Raw genomic sequence first — 22,743 nt, forward strand, 5'->3', positions numbered from 1 at the left:
GCAATAAAAATCTTACAAAAAAGGTAGGAGATTACATGTACAATCTAGGCGTTGGAAAGTGTTTCCTAACCAATGCTGAGAAGAGACATATTTGATTATATGAAAATTAACATAGTGGATATGCAAAAATACCAATCAACAGTTCTGGAAAAAATGTTACAAGAGCAGATAACATAATAACTGTTAACATCTATAATATGTTGGTTGGGTTCTCTGAGAAGCATGATGAGTTAGAGGTACAAAAGGTTTATTGGAAAGTAACACAGCAGAGGAAAAAGGGAAGAGCAGGATTGGGCAGGAGGAGCTTAGGTACAGACCTGACAAAATCTCAACCAGCCCAAGGGGCAGCTCTGGAGCCGTGATTGCCTGTTGGAGGAGTCCTGCCACGGTGGAAATGTCCAGGACCCACTGGCTGGAGATTGCCCAGAGAAGAGAAGAGCTTGTCCTCAGCTATCAACGCCTCACTCATTCATTGGCAAGGGGCTTCTTTAAGAAGAATAAGACCATGACTCAAAAGTTGACATGGACCCTAAGTTACTGGACAGCTGAAGGCTGCCAGTGAACCATACGCCTTGCAGCTGCAGAGTGAGCCCTTTATTGAAGCAGAATCTGAGTGTGGCATCTCTGTGTTTGACATCTAACTCTCACAAACTGAGAAGAAAAAGGCATTTAATCCAAAGGAAAATTAGGCAAAGCACATGTATAGACAGTTTACTGAAGATTAAGTCTAAATGGCCAAGAAATATTTGAAATGTGCTTAGTAATCTGGAAAGTGCAAATTAAAATAACAGTGGAATCTAATTTTTTACCTATAAGAGGCAGAAATTAATGAGAACTACAATACTCATTGGGATGGAATATAAAGTGTTGTTATTCTTTGGAAAATCTATCTGGCATTATCTAATAAAATAAAAAATACATATACCCTTAGACCCAAAATTCTACTCCTGGGAATCTTTCTGATGGGAATGAAATGACTGATTCATAAAGATGTGTGTACGAAAATGATTATTACAACATTGTTTGTAGTGGTAAAAAGTTAGACATAAACTGAATACCCCAAATAGATAAATGCCTGAATGAACTATGATATATCCATACCATGGACTATTATGCATTAATTTAAAAGAATGAATTAGTAGATATTGCGGATGAGGTGGTGGGATCCTTACCAGGTATTGTTGAATGAGAAAAGGAAGTTTCAAAAGAGTATGTATAAAAATGTCTCCCCCTGCTTTTTTTGTAAATCAAACAATGACAAAAACACACTCTATTTATATGTGTATATCTGCATATATGAATGTAAACCAAAACTGAAAATATGCATACTAGGTTGTTAATTTGAGTTATCTTGCAAGGAGTGAGAGGGTTGAGTGGTTTGAGGAGTAGAGAAATGTGCAACACAGGTAAAAGAAGATTAAAAAATTATATGAAAAAATATGCATATGATCACATTTATGCTATTATTTCTAAATCTCTTAAGAAAGGCAAAACCAGGCTTATACAGCGTTCAGGAAAGAAATAAATGAGAAAAATATGTCACAGAAATGGAAATGATCATACAAAATTTTATTGAATATACAAAAATTTTTAGTTTTTACTGGTTTAATAGATGCCAAGATTGTTTATTTGCTGCGCAAATCAGTGTCTGGCCATATGAACCAATAGCATGGTTGTGGAAAGAACAGGGCTTTTGGTAAATTTATGTGTCTGTATCAGGAGAGTTTAGAGACTCCTATAGTAACAAATGACCTCCAAATCTGAGGGACTTACCACAAAGGTTGCTGTCTTGCTCATGTTTCATGTTCATTGCAGATTTACTTCAGCTCTGCACCATGCCGTTTTCAAGATCCAGCCTCTGTCTGGTGAACAATTAATACTGTGGCAAAGGAAAATGAGATCATGGTAAGTATATACTGGCTCTTAAAACTTCTGTACACAAGGAGTTCTTCCACTCATCTTTCATTGGCCTAAGCAAGTCACATGCCTGAGCCTGCTGTCAATGGGATGAGGATGTATTAACTCTTGCATAGGGAAGGATCAGTGAACATCTCCCAGAGTAGGATGATCTGCTTTACAACAAAGGGTATTAATGAAGTATTTTTATGTGATCATAATAATGATTGTTGTTAATGATTGGTGAGTGAGCAGAATTAATGATGAGAAATAGAAAATATTTTTTATAATTCATTAAGTGCTTGTTTCTCATCCACTGGGTGTACAGGTAAGAGACACCCCTTTTGATTTTAATTTAGTTTCAATCACAGATCACAGACTATTCTTGACATTTTCGGAACACAAACTAAAACCATTTTAATCTGCTTTGCATATAGGAAGAATTCAGGTAGATGGAAGGGTAAGATTCTATTGTATCTACATATTTTATTTTTCTGAAGTTTAGAATTAATAGCAGTAGGTTGATGAGAAATGTAACGTTTATCAAAAATCAGAAAAATATTCCTTCCTTTAGAAATGGTAGTCTGGGGACTTCCCTGATGGTGCAGTGGTTAAGAATCTGCCTGCCTATAAAGGGGACAAAGGTTTGAGCCCTGGTCCGGGAAGATCCCACATGCCGTGGAGCAACTAAGCCCATGCACCACAACTACTGAACCTGCACTCTAGAGCCCACGAGCCACAAATACTGAGCCCACATGCCGCAACTACTGAAGCCCGTGCACCTAGAGCCCATGCTCTGCAAGAAGAGGAAACACCACAATTAGAAGCCTGTGCACTACAACAAGGAGTAGCCCCTGCTCACTGCAAGTAGAGAAAGCCCGTGTGCAGTAACAAAGACCCAACACAGCCAAAAATAAATAAATTAATTTAAAATAAAAAAAAAGAAATGATAGCCTGAAAATAATAGTGTTTGGTACTTTTTGCTTAGAGTTTAAGTATTTGCTCCTAAAGAATCTTCCAAATAAATACTATCTGCTGCTATCAGTTTAGTTATTGAAAACTCAGTTTGGCTAGAAGAAACTTTAAAGAAAGCTCTGAAAACTCTCATTACACTAATTATAGTATTGTACTATGTTTGCTGTTTGTTATCTCACTTCACACTTTCAATTAAATTTTAGTCCTTTGCTTTTGCTCAGTATTTCAGATGATTCTTGCAAGATGTTTTTTCCCCTAATCTTTTCTTTTTTTTTTCTTTGACTGTGTTGGGTCTTCGTTGTTATGTGCGGGCTTTCTCTAGTTGTGGCAAGCAGGGTCTACTCTTTGTTGTGGTGCACGGGCTTCTCATTGCAGAGGCTCCTCTTGCTGTGGAGCATGGGCTGTAGGTGCACGGGCTTCAGCACTTGTGGCAGGTGGGCTCAGTAGTTGTGGCTCCTGGGCTTTAGAGCGCAGGCTCAGTAGTCGTGGTACATGGGCTTAGTTGCTTTGCAGCATGTGGGATCTTCCCGGATCAGGGCTCGAACCCGTGTCCCCTGCATTGGCAGGCGGATTCTTAACCACTGCACCACCAGGGAAGTCCCTCCCCTAATCTTTTGAAAACAATTGTGACGTTATCTGAACAGTTTCACCAGGACATTTTATAAAGAGCAGAGAATGGCAAAATTCCCAAGTGCAGTTCAACAGCTGTTGCTCCTCCACTGTGGGTTAAGGGTAGAGGCACTGTGTCCATGGTGACCTATTTGAGTCAGTGAGGGTGGGAACTGTGAGATTCTCACAGAGGTTAATGACAGAGCAAATGCTAGCAATCCAGTTTTCACTAGACATTTGGCTTCAAATGGAAATTTATTTTCTTAAAGAAAGGATTCACTTTCTAATTTCCTCATTTTAATAAAGCAGATAAACTTGTGCTAAACCAAAGAGTTATACACCTGAAAACTTATTTGGAACTAAAAAGTGCTTACAAAAGAGACCATACTTTACTCTTGTCTTGTATTTTAATTTAGAACATGCATTATGATTTTGTGCTTATTTAAATATCTCACTCTGCTTCTTTGAGGTAGGCTACAGCAAAGGCATAATAAGGCTAACAAAATAGGTATAAGAGTAATACATCATGATCAGGACTTCCCTGGTGGTGCAGTGGTTAAGAATCCACCTGCCAATGCAGGGGACACAGGTTTGAGCCCTGGTCCGGGAAGATCCCACATGCAGTGGAGCAACTAAGCCCGTGCGCCACAACTACTGAGCCTGCACTCTAGAGCCCATGAGCCACAACTACTTAGCCCGTGAGCCACAACTACTGAAGCCCACACACCTAGAGCCTGTGCTCTGCAACAAGAGAAGCCACCGCAATGAGAAGGCTGCACACCGCAACGAAGAGTAGCCCCTACTCGCCGCAACCAGAGAAAAGCCCCTGCGCAGCAATGAAGACCCAACGCAGCCAAAAATAAAGTAAATAAAACTAAAAAAAAAAAAAGAATTTGCCTGCCAATGCAGAGGACACGGGTTCGAGCCCTTGTCCGGGAAGATCCCACATGCTGCGGAGCAACTAAGCCCATGTGCCACGACTACTGAGCCTGCGTTCTAGAGCCCACGAGCCACAACTACTGAGCCCTCGTGTGCAACTGCTGAAGCCTGTGCTCCTAGAGCCCGTGCTCTGCAACAAGAGGAGCCACTGTAATGAGAAGCCTGTGTACCACAATGAAGAGTAACCCCCTCGCCACAACTAGAGAAAACCCACATGTAGCAACAAAAACCCAACACAGCCAAAAATAAATAAATTAATTAAAAAAACAAAGAAATGATAGTCTGAAAATAATAGTGTTTGGTACACTTTGCTTAGAGTTTAAGTATTAGCTCCTAAAGAATCTTCCAAATAAATACTATCTGCAGCTATCAGTTTAGTTATTGAAAACTCAGTTTGGCTAGCAGAAACTTTAAAGAAAGCTCTGAAAACTCTCATTACACTAATTATAGTATTGTACTATGTTTGCTGTTTGTTATCTCACTTCACACTTTCAATTAAATTTTAGTCCTTTGCTTTTGCTCAGTATTTCAGATGATTCTTGCAAGATGTTTTTTCCCCTAATCTTTTCTTTTTTTTTTCTTTGACTGTGTTGGGTCTTCGTTGTTATGTGCGGGCTTTCTCTAGTTGTGGCAAGCAGGGTCTACTCTTTGTTGTGGTGCACGGGCTTCTCATTGCAGAGGCTCCTCTTGCTGTGGAGCATGGGCTGTAGGTGCACGGGCTTCAGCACTTGTGGCAGGTGGGCTCAGTAGTTGTGGCTCCTGGGCTTTAGAGCGCAGGCTCAGTAGTCGTGGTACATGGGCTTAGTTGCTTTGCAGCATGTGGGATCTTCCCGGATCAGGGCTCGAACCCGTGTCCCCTGCATTGGCAGGCGGATTCTTAACCACTGCACCACCAGGGAAGTCCCTCCCCTAATCTTTTGAAAACAATTGTGACGTTATCTGAACAGTTTCACCAGGACATTTTATAAAGAGCAGAGAATGGCAAAATTCCCAAGTGCAGTTCAACAGCTGTTGCTCCTCCACTGTGGGTTAAGGGTAGAGGCACTGTGTCCATGGTGACCTATTTGAGTCAGTGAGGGTGGGAACTGTGAGATTCTCACAGAGGTTAATGACAGAGCAAATGCTAGCAATCCAGTTTTCACTAGACATTTGGCTTCAAATGGAAATTTATTTTCTTAAAGAAAGGATTCACTTTCTAATTTCCTCATTTTAATAAAGCAGATAAACTTGTGCTAAACCAAAGAGTTATACACCTGAAAACTTATTTGGAGCTAAGAAGTGCTTACAAAAGAGACCATACTTTACTCTTGTCTTATATTTTAATTTAGAACATGCATTATGATTTTGTGCTTATTTAAATATCTCACTCTGCTTCTTCCAAAAGATTTGAGGTAGGTTACAGCAAAGGCATAATAAAGCTAACAAAATAGGTATAAGAGTAATACATCATGATCAGGACTTCCCTGGTGGTGCAGTGGTTAAGAATCTGCCTGCCAGCAGTGGTTAAGAATCCACCTGCCAATGCAGGGGACATGGGTTCGAGCCTTGTTCTGGGAAGATCCCACATGCAGCGGAGCAACTAAACCTGTGTGCCTCAACTACTGAGCCTGCACTCTAGCGCCCGTGAGCCACAACTACTGAGCCCCGTGCCACAAATACTGAAGCCCACGCACCTAGAGCCCATGCTCCAAAACAAGAGAAGCCACCACAGTGAGAAGCCTGCTCACCGCCACGAAGAGTAGCCCCTGCTCTCCGCAACCAGAGAAAAGCCCACAAGCAGCAACGAAGACCCAATGCAGCCGAAAAAAAAAAGTAATAATAAATAAATAAAAGAATTCGTATGCCAATGCAGGGGACATGGGTTCGAGCTCTGGTCCGGGAAGATCCCACATGCTGCGGAGCAACTAAGCCCATGCGCCACAACTACTGAGCCCACGCGCCGCAACTACTGAAGCCTGTGCACCTAGAACCCATGCTCCACAATAAGAGAAGCCACTGCAATGAGAAGCCTGTGCACCGCAACAAAGAGTAGCGCTGCTTGCCACAACTAGAGAAACCCCGTGCATAGCAACAAAGACCCAACACAGCCAGAAGTAAAAAAAGAAATAAATTAAAAAAGAGTAATACATCATGATGAAAGGAAAGGAGTGCATTAGAGAAAGAAATATGACTCTATATTTTCTTCCAGTGGGTCCTGTGATACTGACAAGCATTAATGAACTTCATGTCTTGGCACAATTAGAGGAAGAATCCCCATCACATGCGGATGAATTAGATTTGGGGTTTGTACCTGGGGTGGGGGAAGAGGAAGAGGAGGAACCTACCCCATATTCACTCCTGTATCGCAAGTGTCAGGCATTGGGTGTATGTTTGATTTGAAGAGGTTTATATTATAAAACCATACCTGGAAACAACTCAAGTTGTTAAATAAAATAAATAAAGAAGAAAAACAATTTTTCATGGGGGTATCATTAGTGCCATTCCAGTGGTACTTTTCATAAATGCCTTTGTAGCTTCTGCATCAGTAGGGAACATAACCATGACCTGAGCTCCAACTCCAGGATCTGTGTCAAAGTAAATTAACACATAGAAAATAAATCAACACTGACTGTCTATTTTTAGAAGACCTTTGCCCTGAACATACAGACTGTTTCCAGACAATTGGCCTGGGGCTCTTGACAGTATATTTTAGCCTCAGGGTCTATGTGGGGTGATTCCTGAGGGGCAGTGTTAATGGACAAACACCTGGGCATTCTGTTCTCATGCAGGTAGTACAGGTTTGCAGCAGCCATCAGACATTGAGGAACATTGTCTGTAATTAGAGATTTCTTAAATATTTATTGTCTTTCAGTACTTGCAAGTTTTATTAAACTGGTGAAGCTAGATCTATCCTAAACAATTAGTAGCTTCTCATTTTTTTTTTTTTTTTTTTGGCTGTGCTGCATGGCTTGTGGGATCTCAGTTCCCTAACCAGGGATTGAATCTGGGCCACAGCAGTGAAAGCCCGGAATCCTAAACAGTAAGCCACCAGGGAATTCCCTGTAACTTCCCATTTTTGTAGGACTGTTATCAAGAAGTGGAGTGTCCTTCTACTTAGAAACAAAAGTAGTTGATTTTTATGTTTCAGTTACTGAAATAGAAGGGATGAAGGAATACCTGTCAAGAAAAGGTAATCTTGAATTTTAAGAGGTTGTATTAAGTTTTGCTTATCTTTCATTGACTTAGCATATATTGCTCTACTATAATATTTATACTATAAATTACCCTGCAAATTGCTTTTTCTTGAACTAGCAAATCAAAATGACTACAATGTGTATTGGGGAGCTCGGTGACTGAATATTAAGATATATGTGGCTCAGTTGAAAATGCTGTACTCATATTAAATGCATCTTTGAACTGGCTCTTAATATCAAAATATTCTTTCTTACATATATGTGGATCACAGGATAAATGTGTTTCCTCACACACTGATAAATCAATCAGCCTTATACTCCATCATGATGAACTAGAGGTAATGCTGGTGTTAAGAGAAGAGGTAGTTGTGCCTAATGTGAGTGGTCCCAGATTTGAAGGAGTGGTTCTTCAGAATAACTGAAGTCTCCAGGACGATCACAGAACTTGTACCCTATGAGAGCCTTGTGTAGTAGAAAGAGCCACAAGCTTTAAAGTCATCGTCTGGGACTCAAATCCTGGTTTTGTCTCTTGAGCAAGTGAATTGACCCTTTTGATCCTATGTTTCCTTATCTATAAAGTATAGATCAGAATTCTTCATAGAGGATTATCTGGTACATAGAAAGCAGTGATAAGTTCTCTTCCCAACTGTGATTTCCTGGTAATGTATAGAAAGTCTTACTATTCCCACTGGAATTTTCTTAGGCCTAGGGTTCTGAAGTGACTAACCTGAGCTGGAAGGACTACATTGACATACCGGGTCTTCGATTCTGGGCTAGGTATTTTCAGGTTTGCTGCAGCTGGCTAGGTTCCCATCAGTTGTTTTTCAGTCCAATTCTAGATTTCACGTTACTCCAATTTATAAGCATCCTTCTAATTTTGCAACTACTTGCTTGGATCTGCTCTGAGTTTTGCCCTAGGATGGAATTCCAGGATCCTTGACAATAAGAAGTCCTCAGTGACAGGGCCATTTTTCTTTATCAGAAGTGGTTGTTTTATTTAGTTAGAGGACTGCAAAGGTAAAGATTCTGTCCACAAATATTTATTGAGCACCTACTCTGCCAGGCATGGTTCTGGGAGCTGGAGGTACAGCACTGAACAAAATAGACAAGTTTTTTATGCCATGGAGATTACATTCTCCATTTCAGTGGGGCAGAGACAGGTGGTCAGCGTGAAAGACTATATAAGTAAACAATTCCATGGACAGGACAGTTTATTTACAGTGATAAAATCCTATGAGAAAACAAAACAGAATAATATGAGTAACATGGTATGTGTGTGAGGTTGAAGGGGCAACATGAGATTTGTGGTCAGAGAAGACCTCTCTGAGGTGGTGACATTTGAATTGACAATTTATGATTCTTACTCACATCCCTTCCCCCATCCCTCCCATTCCTCCAACTTCCAATTTGCCCATGAAGTGGTTGTCACATTACTTGGTGAATGATTGGGAGACAGGAGTTGTGGGTCATAGTAATTTGGAAAGGGTTTTTTTTAAATGGAGGGTAGGAATGTTTATATGGCTGCTGATCCGACCAAGTCTGGCTACACCTTTCTCTCAGTCTTGGGAGTGGGGCCACAGTGTAGAATCTGTGTATGGGTAGGAGCAGTTTCAATGGAGGGTTCTTTTTTTTAAAACTGCAAACATGAATATCAGGAGAATCCTTCTGAGCTTATGCTAGAGGACAACAGTATGAAAGACTTGATAGATCAGGGTCCAACTATATTCTCAAGGCAGAATGAATTAGACAACAGTCTGAACAGATGGTCAGAGCAAAGATGCGCGCGCGCACGCGTGTGTGTGTGTGTGTGTGTGTGTGTGTTTGCCTTCACATGAGGGTGAGAGAGAAGGCTGCTAAGGGAGAAAAGAGATAAGAGAAGATTTCAATTGGCCATCATCTAGTTGAAACACACAAAAAATTTTGTACACTTCATGCTCTACTTTCTGGTTTATTTTTTTGAAGATCACTGACTGTAAATGTTAGTAAGGTGACAGTAATTTTAATATTAAAAAATAATATCAGAATGGTATACACAAACCATTTACATGGGAAATCCCTGTAAATGATATTAATATCATAGAACAAGATAATGAGTGAGATAACCACAGTTTTACATTTCTCAGAGGACAACCCAAGAATGGAATTTTTATGAGGGTAATACAGAAAAATAAAGCTCTGAAAGCAACTGTAGAAGACAGAAATAAAACATAGTAATACTTGAATACCAAAGAAAACAGTGACAGGTTAAAATAGGCTATATTTGTGAGTATAGCAAGTAAAAATATTTCTGAAGATGAAGGACGTGTATGGTTGTTTTAAGTCTGGGTGACCTTCTACTTCCTTCCTCTTGTCTGTGGGTTATAAGGGCAGATCAGTTGAAAGGAAACTAACTGAGTTTCCTCTCCTGTCTTTTACATATGAGAAAGAAAGAAAAAAGCATTTGCTATTATGGATGCAGTTCTCAGAATCTCACTAGAGGGTGGTGTTGGTTCTAAAACCAGAGATTGCTAATCTGGTACATTCATTAACAGGCTGCATTTATATTTAAAGAAAAGGTAAAATCAAGCCTTCTCAGTCTTCCCTAAAAGTTGGTAAATGTCAAGTCTGAAAACTCCCAAGGGCCTCATCCAGTTCTGGCTGCTTGCAGCCCCAGAGGAGCCAGATAAAGTAGTGAAGAGATTACCGGAGGAGTTAAGTGGCAGATTCTAATTTCACCTCTTGCACTAACTAGTAGACAAGAAACTAAAGCTCTGTGGGCCTTCTTCTCATCTGTAAAATAAAAGGGTTGCGCTAGATGATCTCTAAATCCCCTTGCATCTCTAAAATTCTGACATTCTAACAAATTCTGGGTCTAAAGGCTGAAGAGTCTCATGTTCTTAGTCAAAGGAACAAGTAACATCTCAAATTATAAAATTATTAATAATTAAAATATAATTTAATGTTATAAGTAAGGTTTAACAGAGATTCTAATATTAAAAAGCCTTTAAATTAAAATGTCAAATCTTCTGTCCTACTAGGGAACCTCAGAGCCATCCTTTTTTCACCTGTGTGAACATTCTGTGGTTAATTTCACTGCCTTAATGCATCATTCAAGGATATCGCTCCTCTTGCTAACTTGCTGGAAATGAGCAAAATATGTTTATATAGGATTATTTAGAGAAAGGAGGTTGAACCATTCATTATCAAATAGGGATGTTTTAGGGGAGAGATTAAATCCCCTACCTCACCTTGTGCTTAGCCAACATGCATCATATCTACGCTTTATGAGGAGCCACTCTCCACAGGATTTAGTTGGTTTGGCTTCCTATTACCCTCAGCTCTTTTATCTGATTCCATTTCCTTGTCATATTTATTCACATTGCAGAGTGAACTGAAGATGTTTACACGGAAACTGAAGCAAATTATCCAGCAACAGGGTCCCAGTAAACCCTAATTTATCTCTGCATGGACTTAACTTCTGAAGGTGAGAGCCTGCAATTAACCCCTGATGGTGCGAAGCTGCACTCCGCGTCACCCCAAAGGCTTTGACCTTAATACTCAACACCCCATTTCCTCCAAATTGCTTTGCTTTGCAAACGAAGGTTTCCTTTCCCCCGCCTCTGTCCCATCCCCGGATTTTGTTGCATCTTCAGGTTCGTTTCGAACATCTAAACTTCCCAAAATCCACACGGAGCGCCTCCGGGTGCGCACACGCGCGCTCTCACACCCCACTCGAGTACACAAGCCCGACTGGGTCGGCTCCGGGTTAGAGAACACATTCCATTCTTCGCGCTCGGGCACACCCCTCCCTAGTGGGGATTGGTCGGGCCGACCCCCCCCTCGGCGAGGCGAGGCTCCTAAGAGGCCCAGACGCCTGCCAATCCCCACGGGCTGTCAAAACAAGTCCTTCCCTCTCTGTCACAACAGAGCGGAGTGGAGGTCGCCGCCGCCACCGCTGCCGCTGCCGCAGCCGCCGCACTTCCTGGGGCCACTGAGCCGCCGTCCGCGGGCAGGTGGCTGGTGCGCCGGGCAGCGGTCGCCGGGCTCCAGCCCCTCTCAGGCCGCGCGCGTCCCGGCCTCAGAGGCAGCCCGGCCAGGCGCCCGGTGCCTTTTGTCTGGCGCAGAGCGGGCGTTTGCATCACATTTCGGACACCTCCCTCTCCTTTTCGCCTCTCCTTCTCCCTCCCGCTCACATCTCCTCACTCCCGCCGCGGTCCCCCCAAGGACTGCCGGCCTCCTGGATCAAAGCCCGCGGACGTCTCTACTCGAGCGATGTCTCCTCTCCAGAAAGTTGCCGCCACCGCCGCAGCCACCGGGCGGTGAAACAAAGTCTGGCGCGGTCGCCTCCCGGTGCATGAGCGCACCCGTGCCCAGCGGCTGGACTCCGCTGCCGGGCGTGCCGCCTCCCCCCGGGGAGCCCGAAACGCGCTCGGCTATGGCCGAGGGCGCAGCCAGCAGGGAGGGTCCAGCGCCGACAGACGCGGCCGGGAGCGAAGACGACCCCCGAGTGGGCCCGGACGTCGCCTCCGGGGACGGCGTGGCGGCGGCCCCTGGGGGCCAGTGGAGGGGCCGTCGCAGCGGGATCGCGCTGCCCAGCGCTGCAGGGGCCCCGGCGGACGGCGAGGCCGGCCTCCTGGAGGCTGCGCGGGCGACCCCCCGGCGCAGCAGCATCATCAAGGTAAGCGAGGCCGCGCGGCCCCGGGAGCGTGGGTGTGGATGGTGGAACGCGGATGGGTCACGGGCCGGGGCAGGATGTATGGTGTCCGGAGGCCACGCAGGCTTAGCATTGTTTTCTCCCATCTCCTTCATGACCGAACCTTCCTTCCTTGTCCGGAGGTTCCCAGACTCAGTTCTTGGCTGTGAGAAGCAGAAGTGACTTTGTTTTTCTTGACAGAGGAGGAAAAGTTCCGCTCTGCGTCTTTGCGTTTTGATGGATGCTTTTCCTCATCTTCTCTGAAAGTTTCGCTAAGCCGTTGATATACGGGGGAAGGGAGGACTCAATATAAATGCAGACCCGCGGGATGGTGTGCACTGCTCTCCAGCGAGAAGTTAGCTTCTGCCGCACAGTAAAGGAAATGCACAGTTTACCCTCAAGTGAAGCAAAACAAAACAAAACCCCCCAAACCCTCGAGACTCAAACTGTCCTGAGATCTCACGAAGCGTGGGCTTTCCCCGTAGGCAGGCAGAGTTTTCAGTGGCCCCTGCAGCAAAGTAAAGAGCGATGGTGGAGCCCAGTTTCCGCGCTGCAGAGAGCGCAACCGAAAAGCAGCCAATCCACCAAGCAGCACCCCGGGTCCTTGTGGTTACCACCACATGCAGGGAAAACGCTTCTCGACCCCTCAACTACCAGTCAGGGTTTCTCTCCATCCATCTTCCTTCCACTTGGAGCTTGTTTCCTGTTTGAGATTTCATCTTGGTTGCATGACATCGGGATAAGGTCCCCTGGAAGTCAGAACCCTTCCACAGGCTTTGGAAAAGGGCCTTTTAGCGTAAATGCACGTGGGTAATCTTCGGTACGTGACGTTAAAACCGATCTTGGTAGAACAGTCAGTATGAAACTACTTCCATGTAAAAGTAAGCCAAAGATGATAATGAAGGATGGACTTGGAACTACTTACTATTCAATGTACTTGTGTTAATACATTAAAAACCCTTGCTCAGGTTTAAGCTGTGTATACACCACATAATACGTGTCTCTTTCTCAAGCTCTAAACTGGAGCTCCTAGTGCCGGTGTGGGTAGACCGCTCCCCTAGTCCATCCATCCAGCTCCAAGTATAGTCTAGGCTTTTCCCCAGTACTGACACATGGAAGTTTAAAGCCACACAGGGAGATTTCTATATTAAAAGAAGAGTGGGTGGTAGTTACAAATGACTTGTAGTAGTTTCTGTTATTTTGTGACTTTTAGATTATGTGAAAAGAAGTGTTCTATTCTGGGTGTGAATTTGGATAAAAAGGAAATGATCACTTTTTTTCCTTTTAACCCACAAGTCAGAAAGCATATTGCTTTGAATCTTAAAAAAAATCACAATTAGCACACATTTTGGAATCTAAGATATAGACACTACACGTATTGTGTGAAAACAAGAGCCTCAAGATAGTTTAAAATATACCATCATAAAAGGCAGTGGGCTTTTTTGTTGTGTTGTAAAAAATGAAAGCAACAGAGTGTAAGGAATATACAAATTCTTGCAGCTAAGTTTGCAATTTTTAAATTTTAGTTATGTGCTGGTTGATATTCTCAGAAGAGTCCTTGCTGAGTAATGATGCCTCTGTTGTTTTGAAGTTTCTTTTTGTGACAAAAAAGGAGGGAGGCAACAGAGTAGCAGCTTGATTCTTTCCCTATTTAATAGTAAAATAAATATTTAATAAATGACCTTTAAAATTAAAGATACCAGAAAATGAAGTGAATTATTATTATAATCTTAAACTAGCTCTTATTGAAAAAGTAATATATGCATATGATAAAAACAAATGTTGCAAAGGAGTTTGAAGGGAAAACTCCCAGCCACTCCACATTCCCACTTACATGGTCCACCCCCATAGCTGTTAACACTTTCTTGTGTATCCTTCCAGTAATATTCCATGTATATATAAGCATATGTATCTGTACTTATCTGTGGTGAACTACTGATGCTGCTGATTTATGTAATAAAGTTTCGCTAGAGTTTATAGGCCTCATATCTTCAGATTTGCTCCAAACATTTTGATGTCTAGAGGGTTGTCTAAGGTCATTGTGGTAGGTCTGTTAATCTTCAAGGATAACCTGGTAGGTCATTGGTGGGTAGCGTTCCTTGGGGTCTATTCCCAGAGCCCTTCATTATCTTACAGTGGGGAAAGAGGCAGTTGGTGGACTCTGTGCCACTCCCTCTCTGAGATCAAGGACCTTTCTGTTGACATCTTGAATCGGCTGCGCCATGGTTTGTTCACTTTAGCATAGTAAAAATGAGAATTTCTAAAAAAGGTCTAGATCATATAAGAAATAAGTAGCACATGTTCTGTATTGAGAAAAGATTGCATTCTTCATAGTTTTGCCAAGAGTTCTTTTTATTTGGCACTGAAACATACACAAAAAAGAAAGGCTTTAGTACATTTTATATTAATCAAAGTATTAAATGCTGTTCCAAATAGCCTTAGTACAGGGATAATTGATATTCATGATCATAACTCTGAGCCACTGAAAGATTGTGAATCATCAAATATCAAATTATTTTCAGCTCAATTTAGGTATTGTTTCTAGTCTAATTGTTTGACTGCTAATTCTCTATAAACATGGATATTAGATAAATCAGAATAGTGCATTCCTCTATCATGCCAGAAAACAGACTGTCTTGTATATTAATAAAAGGAATGTTTTCAGTAAATCTGCCCTCCCTAATTTGCGAAAATATGTGTTTAGTTGAGAAAACAATTTCATTCTGAGCTGATGAAAACAATAGCATTTATCTTTACACATCTTTGGAAAGTCTTCTTTCTACTAAAATTATGTTTCTTCCCTTATATGCCCAGTCCTAAGTTTTAAAAAATTTAATGTGAGAGTTAAACTAAGTTCTCTTTAACTTGTCCATTTTTTCCCTGTGTTTTTCTGTGTGAGTTTTTGGACAGCATTGACGTTGATAAATGTTGCATGTTTTTTGGTAAGTGCATTGTTATATACCACAATATTGCAATAGACTCCATCTTAATTGCTTCTTCATGACTTGTGGTTTAAAATTGCTTCTTCATGACAAGTTAGTTACATGCAAGGTTGATAATATCTAAAAATTATGTACTATTGTACATTCAAATATATTTCTACTTAAGGAATTAGACCATTTAACTATCTGGTACTTGATATCAAATTTATACATTTAAAATATTTAACATTTTAGATTATAGTTTACAGCTCTATAACTCTATAATAGAAATTTTTGGAAACAGAAAGCAGTGTAGCTTATTCCTTATGCCAGATGGCAGGAATTGAGATATAAAAGAGCAGTTGTGGGTCTCCCCTGGCCGTCCAGTGTTTAAGACGCTGCGCTTCCAATGCAGGGGGCGCGGGTATGATCCCTGGCTGGGGAACTGAGATCCCACATACTGTGCGACCAAAGAAAAAAAAAAGGAGTTGATTTGTCTCCCACTATATGTAATGTATTGAAGAGTTCTACTTATTTCGATTTCCTTTTTTTGCGGTACGCGGGCCTCTCACTGTTGTGGCCTCTCCCGTTGCGGAGCACAGGCTCCGGACGCGCAGGCTCAGCGGCCATGGCTCATGGGCCTAACCGCTCCGCGGCATGTGGTATCTTCCCGGACCAGGGCACGAACCCGTGTCCCCTGCATTGGCAGGCGGACTCCCAACCACTGTGCCACCAGGGAACACCTCGATTTCCTTTTGATTCTACTTCAGTATGAATTCTTGAGAAGAAATTATCATTTGGATCCCATGGACATAGGTGTGTGCGATGAAGATAGGAGTTGGAAATGAGGTGCTGAGACGTGCACTGAAGCAGCTAGAGTAGTGACTTCCATATTGTTCATGTCTCTGATTTTATATCATGGGCAGTCTCATTCTGTCATGTTCATTGTGGGGCTGGTGTAGTGAGTTTCTGAGCTGCAGCCTCAAAAATGCACCTTGGGTACCTGGTGACCCATATAAAAATTATGGCTCTGGGCTTCCCTGGTGGCGCAGTGGTTGAGAGTCTGCCTGCCGATGCAGGGGACACGGGTTCGTGCCCCAGTCTGGGAAGATCCCACATGCCGCGGAGCGGCTGGGCCCGTGAGCCATGGCCGCTGAGCCTGCGCGTCCGGAGCCTGTGCTCTGCCATGGGAGAGGCCACAACAGTGAGAAGCCCGCGTACCACAAAAAAAAAAAAAAAAAAAAAATTATGGCTGTCCTCAAAGGGGCAAGGGAAATTTTATTCACTTTTATGAAGTGCTGCCTACTATGAGTCAAGTACTAAACTAGGAGCTTTCATACATTATAATCAATCCTCATAGCAAACTGTAAAGTAGAGAAGGGAGGCATGGACAGCTACTGATACAATGTGGAGTCAGGATTCATACCCATGTCTGCTTAACATGAGAACTTGTGGTCTCATGCTGATTCTCAGATGCAGAAAGCCCATCATCGATGAATACTTTTTTAGGTTAGAAACAACATGAACATCTAAGAAAGTGGCATATTCTTCGGCTCCCAGGCTTGTGGGTAAACTATCTTGTCTCAGTTCCACCTCTCCAATTCAGAACACCTGGAAATGGATGACTCTAGAAAGGGATTGCCGTTGCTTTTGTCTTTGGTCATTTTGTTAGGCCTGTACTGTATTTTAAAAGGTAGAGCAGCTTGGCAGATATTCTACTTGTTGTCAGTATATGAAAGGTACACCTGTTCTTTTACGCCCGGCCCACTTCTCCCCTGCCCATGCAGACAACTGAGTTTGTGAAGGTTTGTATTCTCTTTTAGACTGATATATGGGGTATAGGAATATGTATTATTCTAGAGGAGTGATGAAATAGGGGATATTGTGTGGGAGTTCTGAAAACATTTTTTATAGGGACAGTTATGAAGGGAATTAAGTGTGACTGAAGAATAACTCAAAAATTTTAGACACATTATAAGTTAAATAGGCTTCTGTAGATTGGCGTGGGAATTAATCAGAATTTATAGACTCGTTTTCCTGTAGAAATATGTGTTAAAAGTTCCAAATAATCGACTTATGGGTGAACTTTGGATAAACAACCTGATTGTACAGCGGGGCTGGCCAGCCTTACTGCGTGCAGTTAGTGTGCCTTGGTTGTTTCAGTCGTGGGTGCTCCTCCTGAGGAATGATTCATAAATAGCGTTGAATTTCTTGCGTGGATTTGTTTTATTATCCCAGTACCTTCAGTCAGAGTGTTTACTTTTCCTGAAATTGCCATAGAAACATGGTCACATTTCACCTTAGAAGTGGTTGCTTCTCATTGTGGTGCCTTTCTGATGTGATGTCTTATAGCATCTCTCAAGAGAATTCAGAATAAAATTTTGATAGAGAGCCTTGTCATGTTTTGTTGAGAGATTTTAGAAGTACCTGTTGATTAGTGCTTGCTACTACCATCAGAATTAACAAGAATTTTTTTCCTTCTTGGAAAATATATTAAGGTTTAAAAGGTAGACATTAATTGCATAGCCACTGAGAGGTCAAACATACACTGCAATTAAGACTGAAGAGTTGTTTTTCCAGCCTTTCCCCTTTTACAGTAGAGAAAAAAGGTAATTAAATTTTGTACAGTAAAATGTCAATTGAACATTTATTACCAAATAACACCTCAGGCACCACAGGGTATTATGAGAAGATATCAGGGACAGCTGACTTTACCTTTGGTGCTACTGAACAAACAATCCGTTAATGCTTCTAGGTAATGCCAGAGCAACTGGTCAGGCAGCATGCTGGGGAGTAATTCAAAGAAAGAATTACAGCAGGCTTCCCTGCTCCCCCAGTGACTGCTCAGCTTTAATAACTGTGAGCATTAAACATAATTCCATTTTCAGTAGCAAGTCTAAACTGAGACCTGTATAAGATTGTACATTAAAAAAATTATCCAGCTGAAGATGACTAAACAGAAGTAAGAGGCAGGAGTAAAGTTCCTTTTTGAGTTTTCCATTGGGATCTCAACACTAATAGATGAGCCATTGTTTATTAGATGGGGAGAGAGAATAATTTGATTACACTTCCAATTTAAATCTAAGGTAATAAATCAGTAAACCTATTACAGTGGAGCTTGTGAGTTCTACAAAATCTCATATTTTGATGTTTTCTAATAATGTAAAAAAGGTTTATTTGAAGTTTTATCAAATCTTATTTATCTTTGCATCCCCAGTTCATCTCTGTATCCCAGCTCCTAAAAGGTTATGACAGACAGAATTTATTATAATTAATGAGTATACTAAATTGATAAAAACAGTTAGAACTGAATGGTCAAGTTCTATAATGACAGCATTCTGTTTTGTTTTAATTCTTGGCCAATGTATTGTGTATTTCAGCTAACATTAGATGGCAACAAAATTATAGTGTGACAAAGTATTGGAATAGTCCTTTGGATTTAAAATTGGATTTGATTTCTAGTTTAATTCGTAACATTTTATGTGGATGTGTTGAAGAGAGATATAATCTAGTTTATTTTCACAGTACCATTTTAAATTACCTCACTAATAATTAAACAAGCATTACTTTGAGATAAGTAGGATTGCACATTGTAAGTAGAAAAGAATCATATTTATATTATCATTATCACTCCAGGAAGAAGAAAGGCAAGTTAATTTTGAAAAAAATGTAATCCATCCAAAACAAAACAACATAACAAGTAAACTATTTTAGTAAGTGTGCTTAGTTCCCAAAGATTTCTTAATTTGTATTTGTGAATTTATGATACCTGTTACTGGCAAGGATATTGTGTTTTTCCTTAACCACACAACTTTGTATTCAAAAGTTTAAAATCTTTGAAAGATAATATCTGCTTTCTTAAGTCTTTCACACTGACTTGTTCAAAAGCCTGTTAACAGGTGCAAATCTATACTAGACTAAGCTCAGGCAGTATGTATAAGTAGGCACACTTGTATCATTGTATGGTACTATGTAATGGTTAGAAATGATAGATTATATTCAGAACACCTTCCCTGTGAGATGTTGAGGAAGATAAATGCACAAGGAAGTAAAAAAGAGACAAAAAACAAACAAACAAAAAAAACCCTTTACTGTTAGCTGGGACCAAGATTATAAGGCAGAACTCTAGAAAGCTGGACCTGATCATGTTGTAGGTACTTTTCTCTGAGGCTCAAGTGATTTCAAACCAAAGCAGGCCAAGTAGCCTGTGTTCTTAAAGCCCATATCTTGCATCTCAGATCTGACAGCTGATGATGAAGGTGGGCTGCTCAGGAGCTCACCCCATCGGGCTAGAGAATAAGGAGTCAGCAGGAGGAGAATGTATTTCCCCTCCAAACCTCCCTTGGCTCAGGCTGGGTTAGGGTCTGGCTCAGGAAAAGGGCAACTGTGTGGGAAAAGTGAGTGTAAGCTGCCTTGCTCTGGTCTGCTTCCCTCCAGGTCAGCACGTTGTTGGGTGAGGGGAGAAAGAGGATACCACGCCATGTGCACTCTGACCTTTATCTCCTTTGAAAACTTCACCTCCACAAAACAGAGTCTATCAATGTCCTTGAACTTGCAGTCTTGTAACCATTTATCATGACTGATTTTTGGAGGAGGTAGTAGGGGCAGAAGTGGGGGATGAAGGTTGGCAGAGTCTGTGCTCCCCCTGGAGACTGACATGCAAGATGCAAAGACACCTTCAGCATTTAGTGAACTCCCCTTTTGAAATACTTTGGAATTATTGATTCCATGCTATAATTAAATTAAATTATATATTTAGATATGTTATTAATAATTAAATGCTTTATTTTTATGTTTAATCTAATAGATAAAACACCTAGGACATCTTGCAGAGATTTGCCTGTTGAGAAATTTTCTTATAGTAATAGCAAATGCTTATATAAGTTGTATTATGAGTCTGGCATTGTTCAATTAATGTGTATTAATTCATTCAGTCCTCACAGTAACCATATGAGTTTAGTATTTTTAATTGTTATTTCCCTTTTTACAGTTGGAGAGATATGACTTGCCTAAGGTCATACAGCTAGTAAATGCAGAGCCAGGAAATGGACCCAAATGGTCTAGCTCCAGAGGTTGCTTTTTTTTTTTTTTTTTTTGTGGTACGCGGGCCTCTCACTGTTGTGGCCTTTCCCGTTGCGGAGCACAGGCTCCGGACGCGCAGGCTCAGCGGCCATGGCTCACGGGCCCAGCCGCTCCACGGCATGTGGGATCCTCCTGGACCAGGGCACGAACCCGTGTCCCCTGCATCGGCAGGCAGACTCTCAACCACTGCGCCACCAGGGAAGCCCCAGAGGTTGCTTTTAATCTTTATGATGTACATCCTCTTAAATAATATTGATTTAAACCTTAGCTAGTATGCATGAAATAGCAGACATTATATAGCTACCTTAAAAACTAAGTTTAGCTGACAAATCGAAAAGAAACAATTCTGAAAACAACTTTGGGAAACTCTGATAAGGATTCTTTGATTATGTGTTTTTAGCTTCTTAACCTTTCATGTAAAATACCCATGACTTTACAATAATATCGTACGCCACTTTCCCTTGAGATGACTGGAACTACTCTTAGTACATTTTTACTCTTTTATCAGAATTAGCATCTTTACCATGTAGCAAGAATTTATGATCCAAGTTTGCTGTAAATTACACAGGCTAAGGATGGACTGTTACTTAATCAATGCAAACTGATATGATTTATTTTATAGTTTGATAGTTTTGTCTTCCAGCATCAATAAATCAGTAAGGGGCCTCCCTGGTGGCGCAGTGGTTGAGAGTCCGCCTGCCGATGCAGGGGATACGGGTTCGTGCCCCGGTCTGGGAGGATCCCATATGCCGCGGAGCGGCTGGGCCCGTGAGCCATGGCCGCTGGGCCTGCGCATCCGGAGCCTGTGCTCCGCAACGGGAGAGGCCACAACAGTGAGAGGCCCGCATACCGCAAAAAGAAAAAAAAATAAATAAATAAAATAAATCAGTAAGGAGTATCTGAGTTTCTAATCCAAGGAAGTTGGAATTTTGATAAGTGGTAGTGGATATGATGCTTTATTTTTTATTTTTTTTGCGGTACGTGGGCCTCTCACCACTGTGGCCTCTCCCGTTGTGGAGCACAGGCTCTGGACGCGCAGGCTGGGCAGCCATGGCTCACGGGCCCAGCCGCTCCACAGCATGTGGGATCCTCCTGGACCGGGGCACGAACCCGTGTCTCCTGCATCGGCAGGCAGACTCTCAACCACTGCGCCACGAGGGAAGCCCGATGCTTTATTATTAATATTTCTTCCCAATTACATTGGAGGTAGGTGAGTTCATCACACATATGAGGAATATTTGAGGAATTCCATTAAACTGAAAGTCTGTTTAATCATTTAGTTCCTTTTTTGGGGGGTGGAAATTCCAAAAAAAAATGGGAAATTTAAATATGTGAGTATGTCATGAAATTACTGTGCTTGTGGCTACTTTATTGTGTTGATGGTAGTGAGTCCATTCTGCTAGGCAGAGATACAGTACCATGGCCAAATCGTACCCAGAGGTTTGTCCCCATCACTTGGAGACTGGCCAGGCGTTAAAGGCACAGTCAGCTCTCTTGTTGAAAGACTCCTCATATGTCAGGTTTAATTACCTATCTGCCATTATATTAAATAATAATAATTTATTTATTTTTGCGGTACACGGGCCTCTCACTGCTGTGGCCTCTCCTGTTGCGGAGCACAGGCTCCGGATGCACAGGCTCAGCGGCCATGGCTCATGGGCCTAGCCGCTCCACGGCATGTGGGATCTTCCCGGACCGGGGCACGAACCCGTGTCCCCTGCATTGGCAGGCGGACTCTCAACCACTGCGCCACCAGGGAAGCCCTGTATTAAATTATTGAAAGGACATAGGACTTTGGCTTTTTCTTTCTCTTCTCTCTCTCTTTTTTCTATTGCAGCATTTGCACAATGAGGTGTTTAGTCACATTCTCTTAAAGTGGAATTTTTTTTTTTGGTAAAAACAATAAAGCTTTCCCCAAACATCTGAAATTTACAAGAAATATTTTCCCTAATACCTTCTCATGTTCAGTTAGTATGGAATCAACCTGGTTTTGTGATAAATGCAGTGGTATGTATGTGTGTACACACAATGCTAGACACACTGGAAGTCAGAAGCCTCAACAGCAGGTGACCTTTTTTTCCCCAGCTTTATGTCCTACAGCTGGGATGATGGTCTTTATCCCAAGACATGTTTTTTATGAAAGTTACTGTGTGGGCTATGAGAAGCCACACTCAGAAATGTTAGCCAAACTCAGAAAAGTTTGATCAGAGTTGAGATTTTTGTTGTTTGGGGAGAAGAGAAAGAGGATCAATGTGTGCTAAAGAGAATGGAGTTGGATGGGACCATGTTTATAAATGGACAAAGTAATGCTTCAACAAATAGCTCTTTACCTGGATCATTCTGCCAGAAGTTGTACATTTGGGAATTGAAATTTTGGGGATTTTGATGGCTTTTTACTTCTTCTGGAGAGTCTTTTAACTAATTAACACCTCACACCTTAACACACCTAATAGTGAATACTCAGCTTAGGGCCCTT

At 41.8% G+C, this 22,743-nt stretch overlaps 1 protein-coding gene across 2 annotated transcripts in view; it reads left to right on the forward strand.

Annotated features, from left to right (window-relative positions):
* Positions 1-11,991: 11,991 nt before the first annotated feature.
* PLCL1 (phospholipase C like 1 (inactive)) overlaps positions 11,992-22,743 on the forward strand; it is a gene marked incomplete at its 5' end in the record, with an annotated part of 352,878 nt that continues 342,126 nt past the window's right edge. The window contains one exon of one of the 2 annotated variants that reach the window (XM_081243163.1): positions 11,992-12,249. In XM_081243163.1, coding sequence (XP_081099289.1) covers positions 12,007-12,249 — 243 coding nt within the window. The remainder of the gene's footprint in view (positions 12,250-22,743) is intronic. The other variant, XM_081243164.1, reaches the window with a different exon arrangement.

This window comes from Mesoplodon bidens (assembly GCF_964165515.1).
Source record: "Mesoplodon bidens genome assembly, chromosome: 8".
Lineage (NCBI taxonomy): Eukaryota > Metazoa > Chordata > Mammalia > Artiodactyla > Ziphiidae > Mesoplodon > Mesoplodon bidens.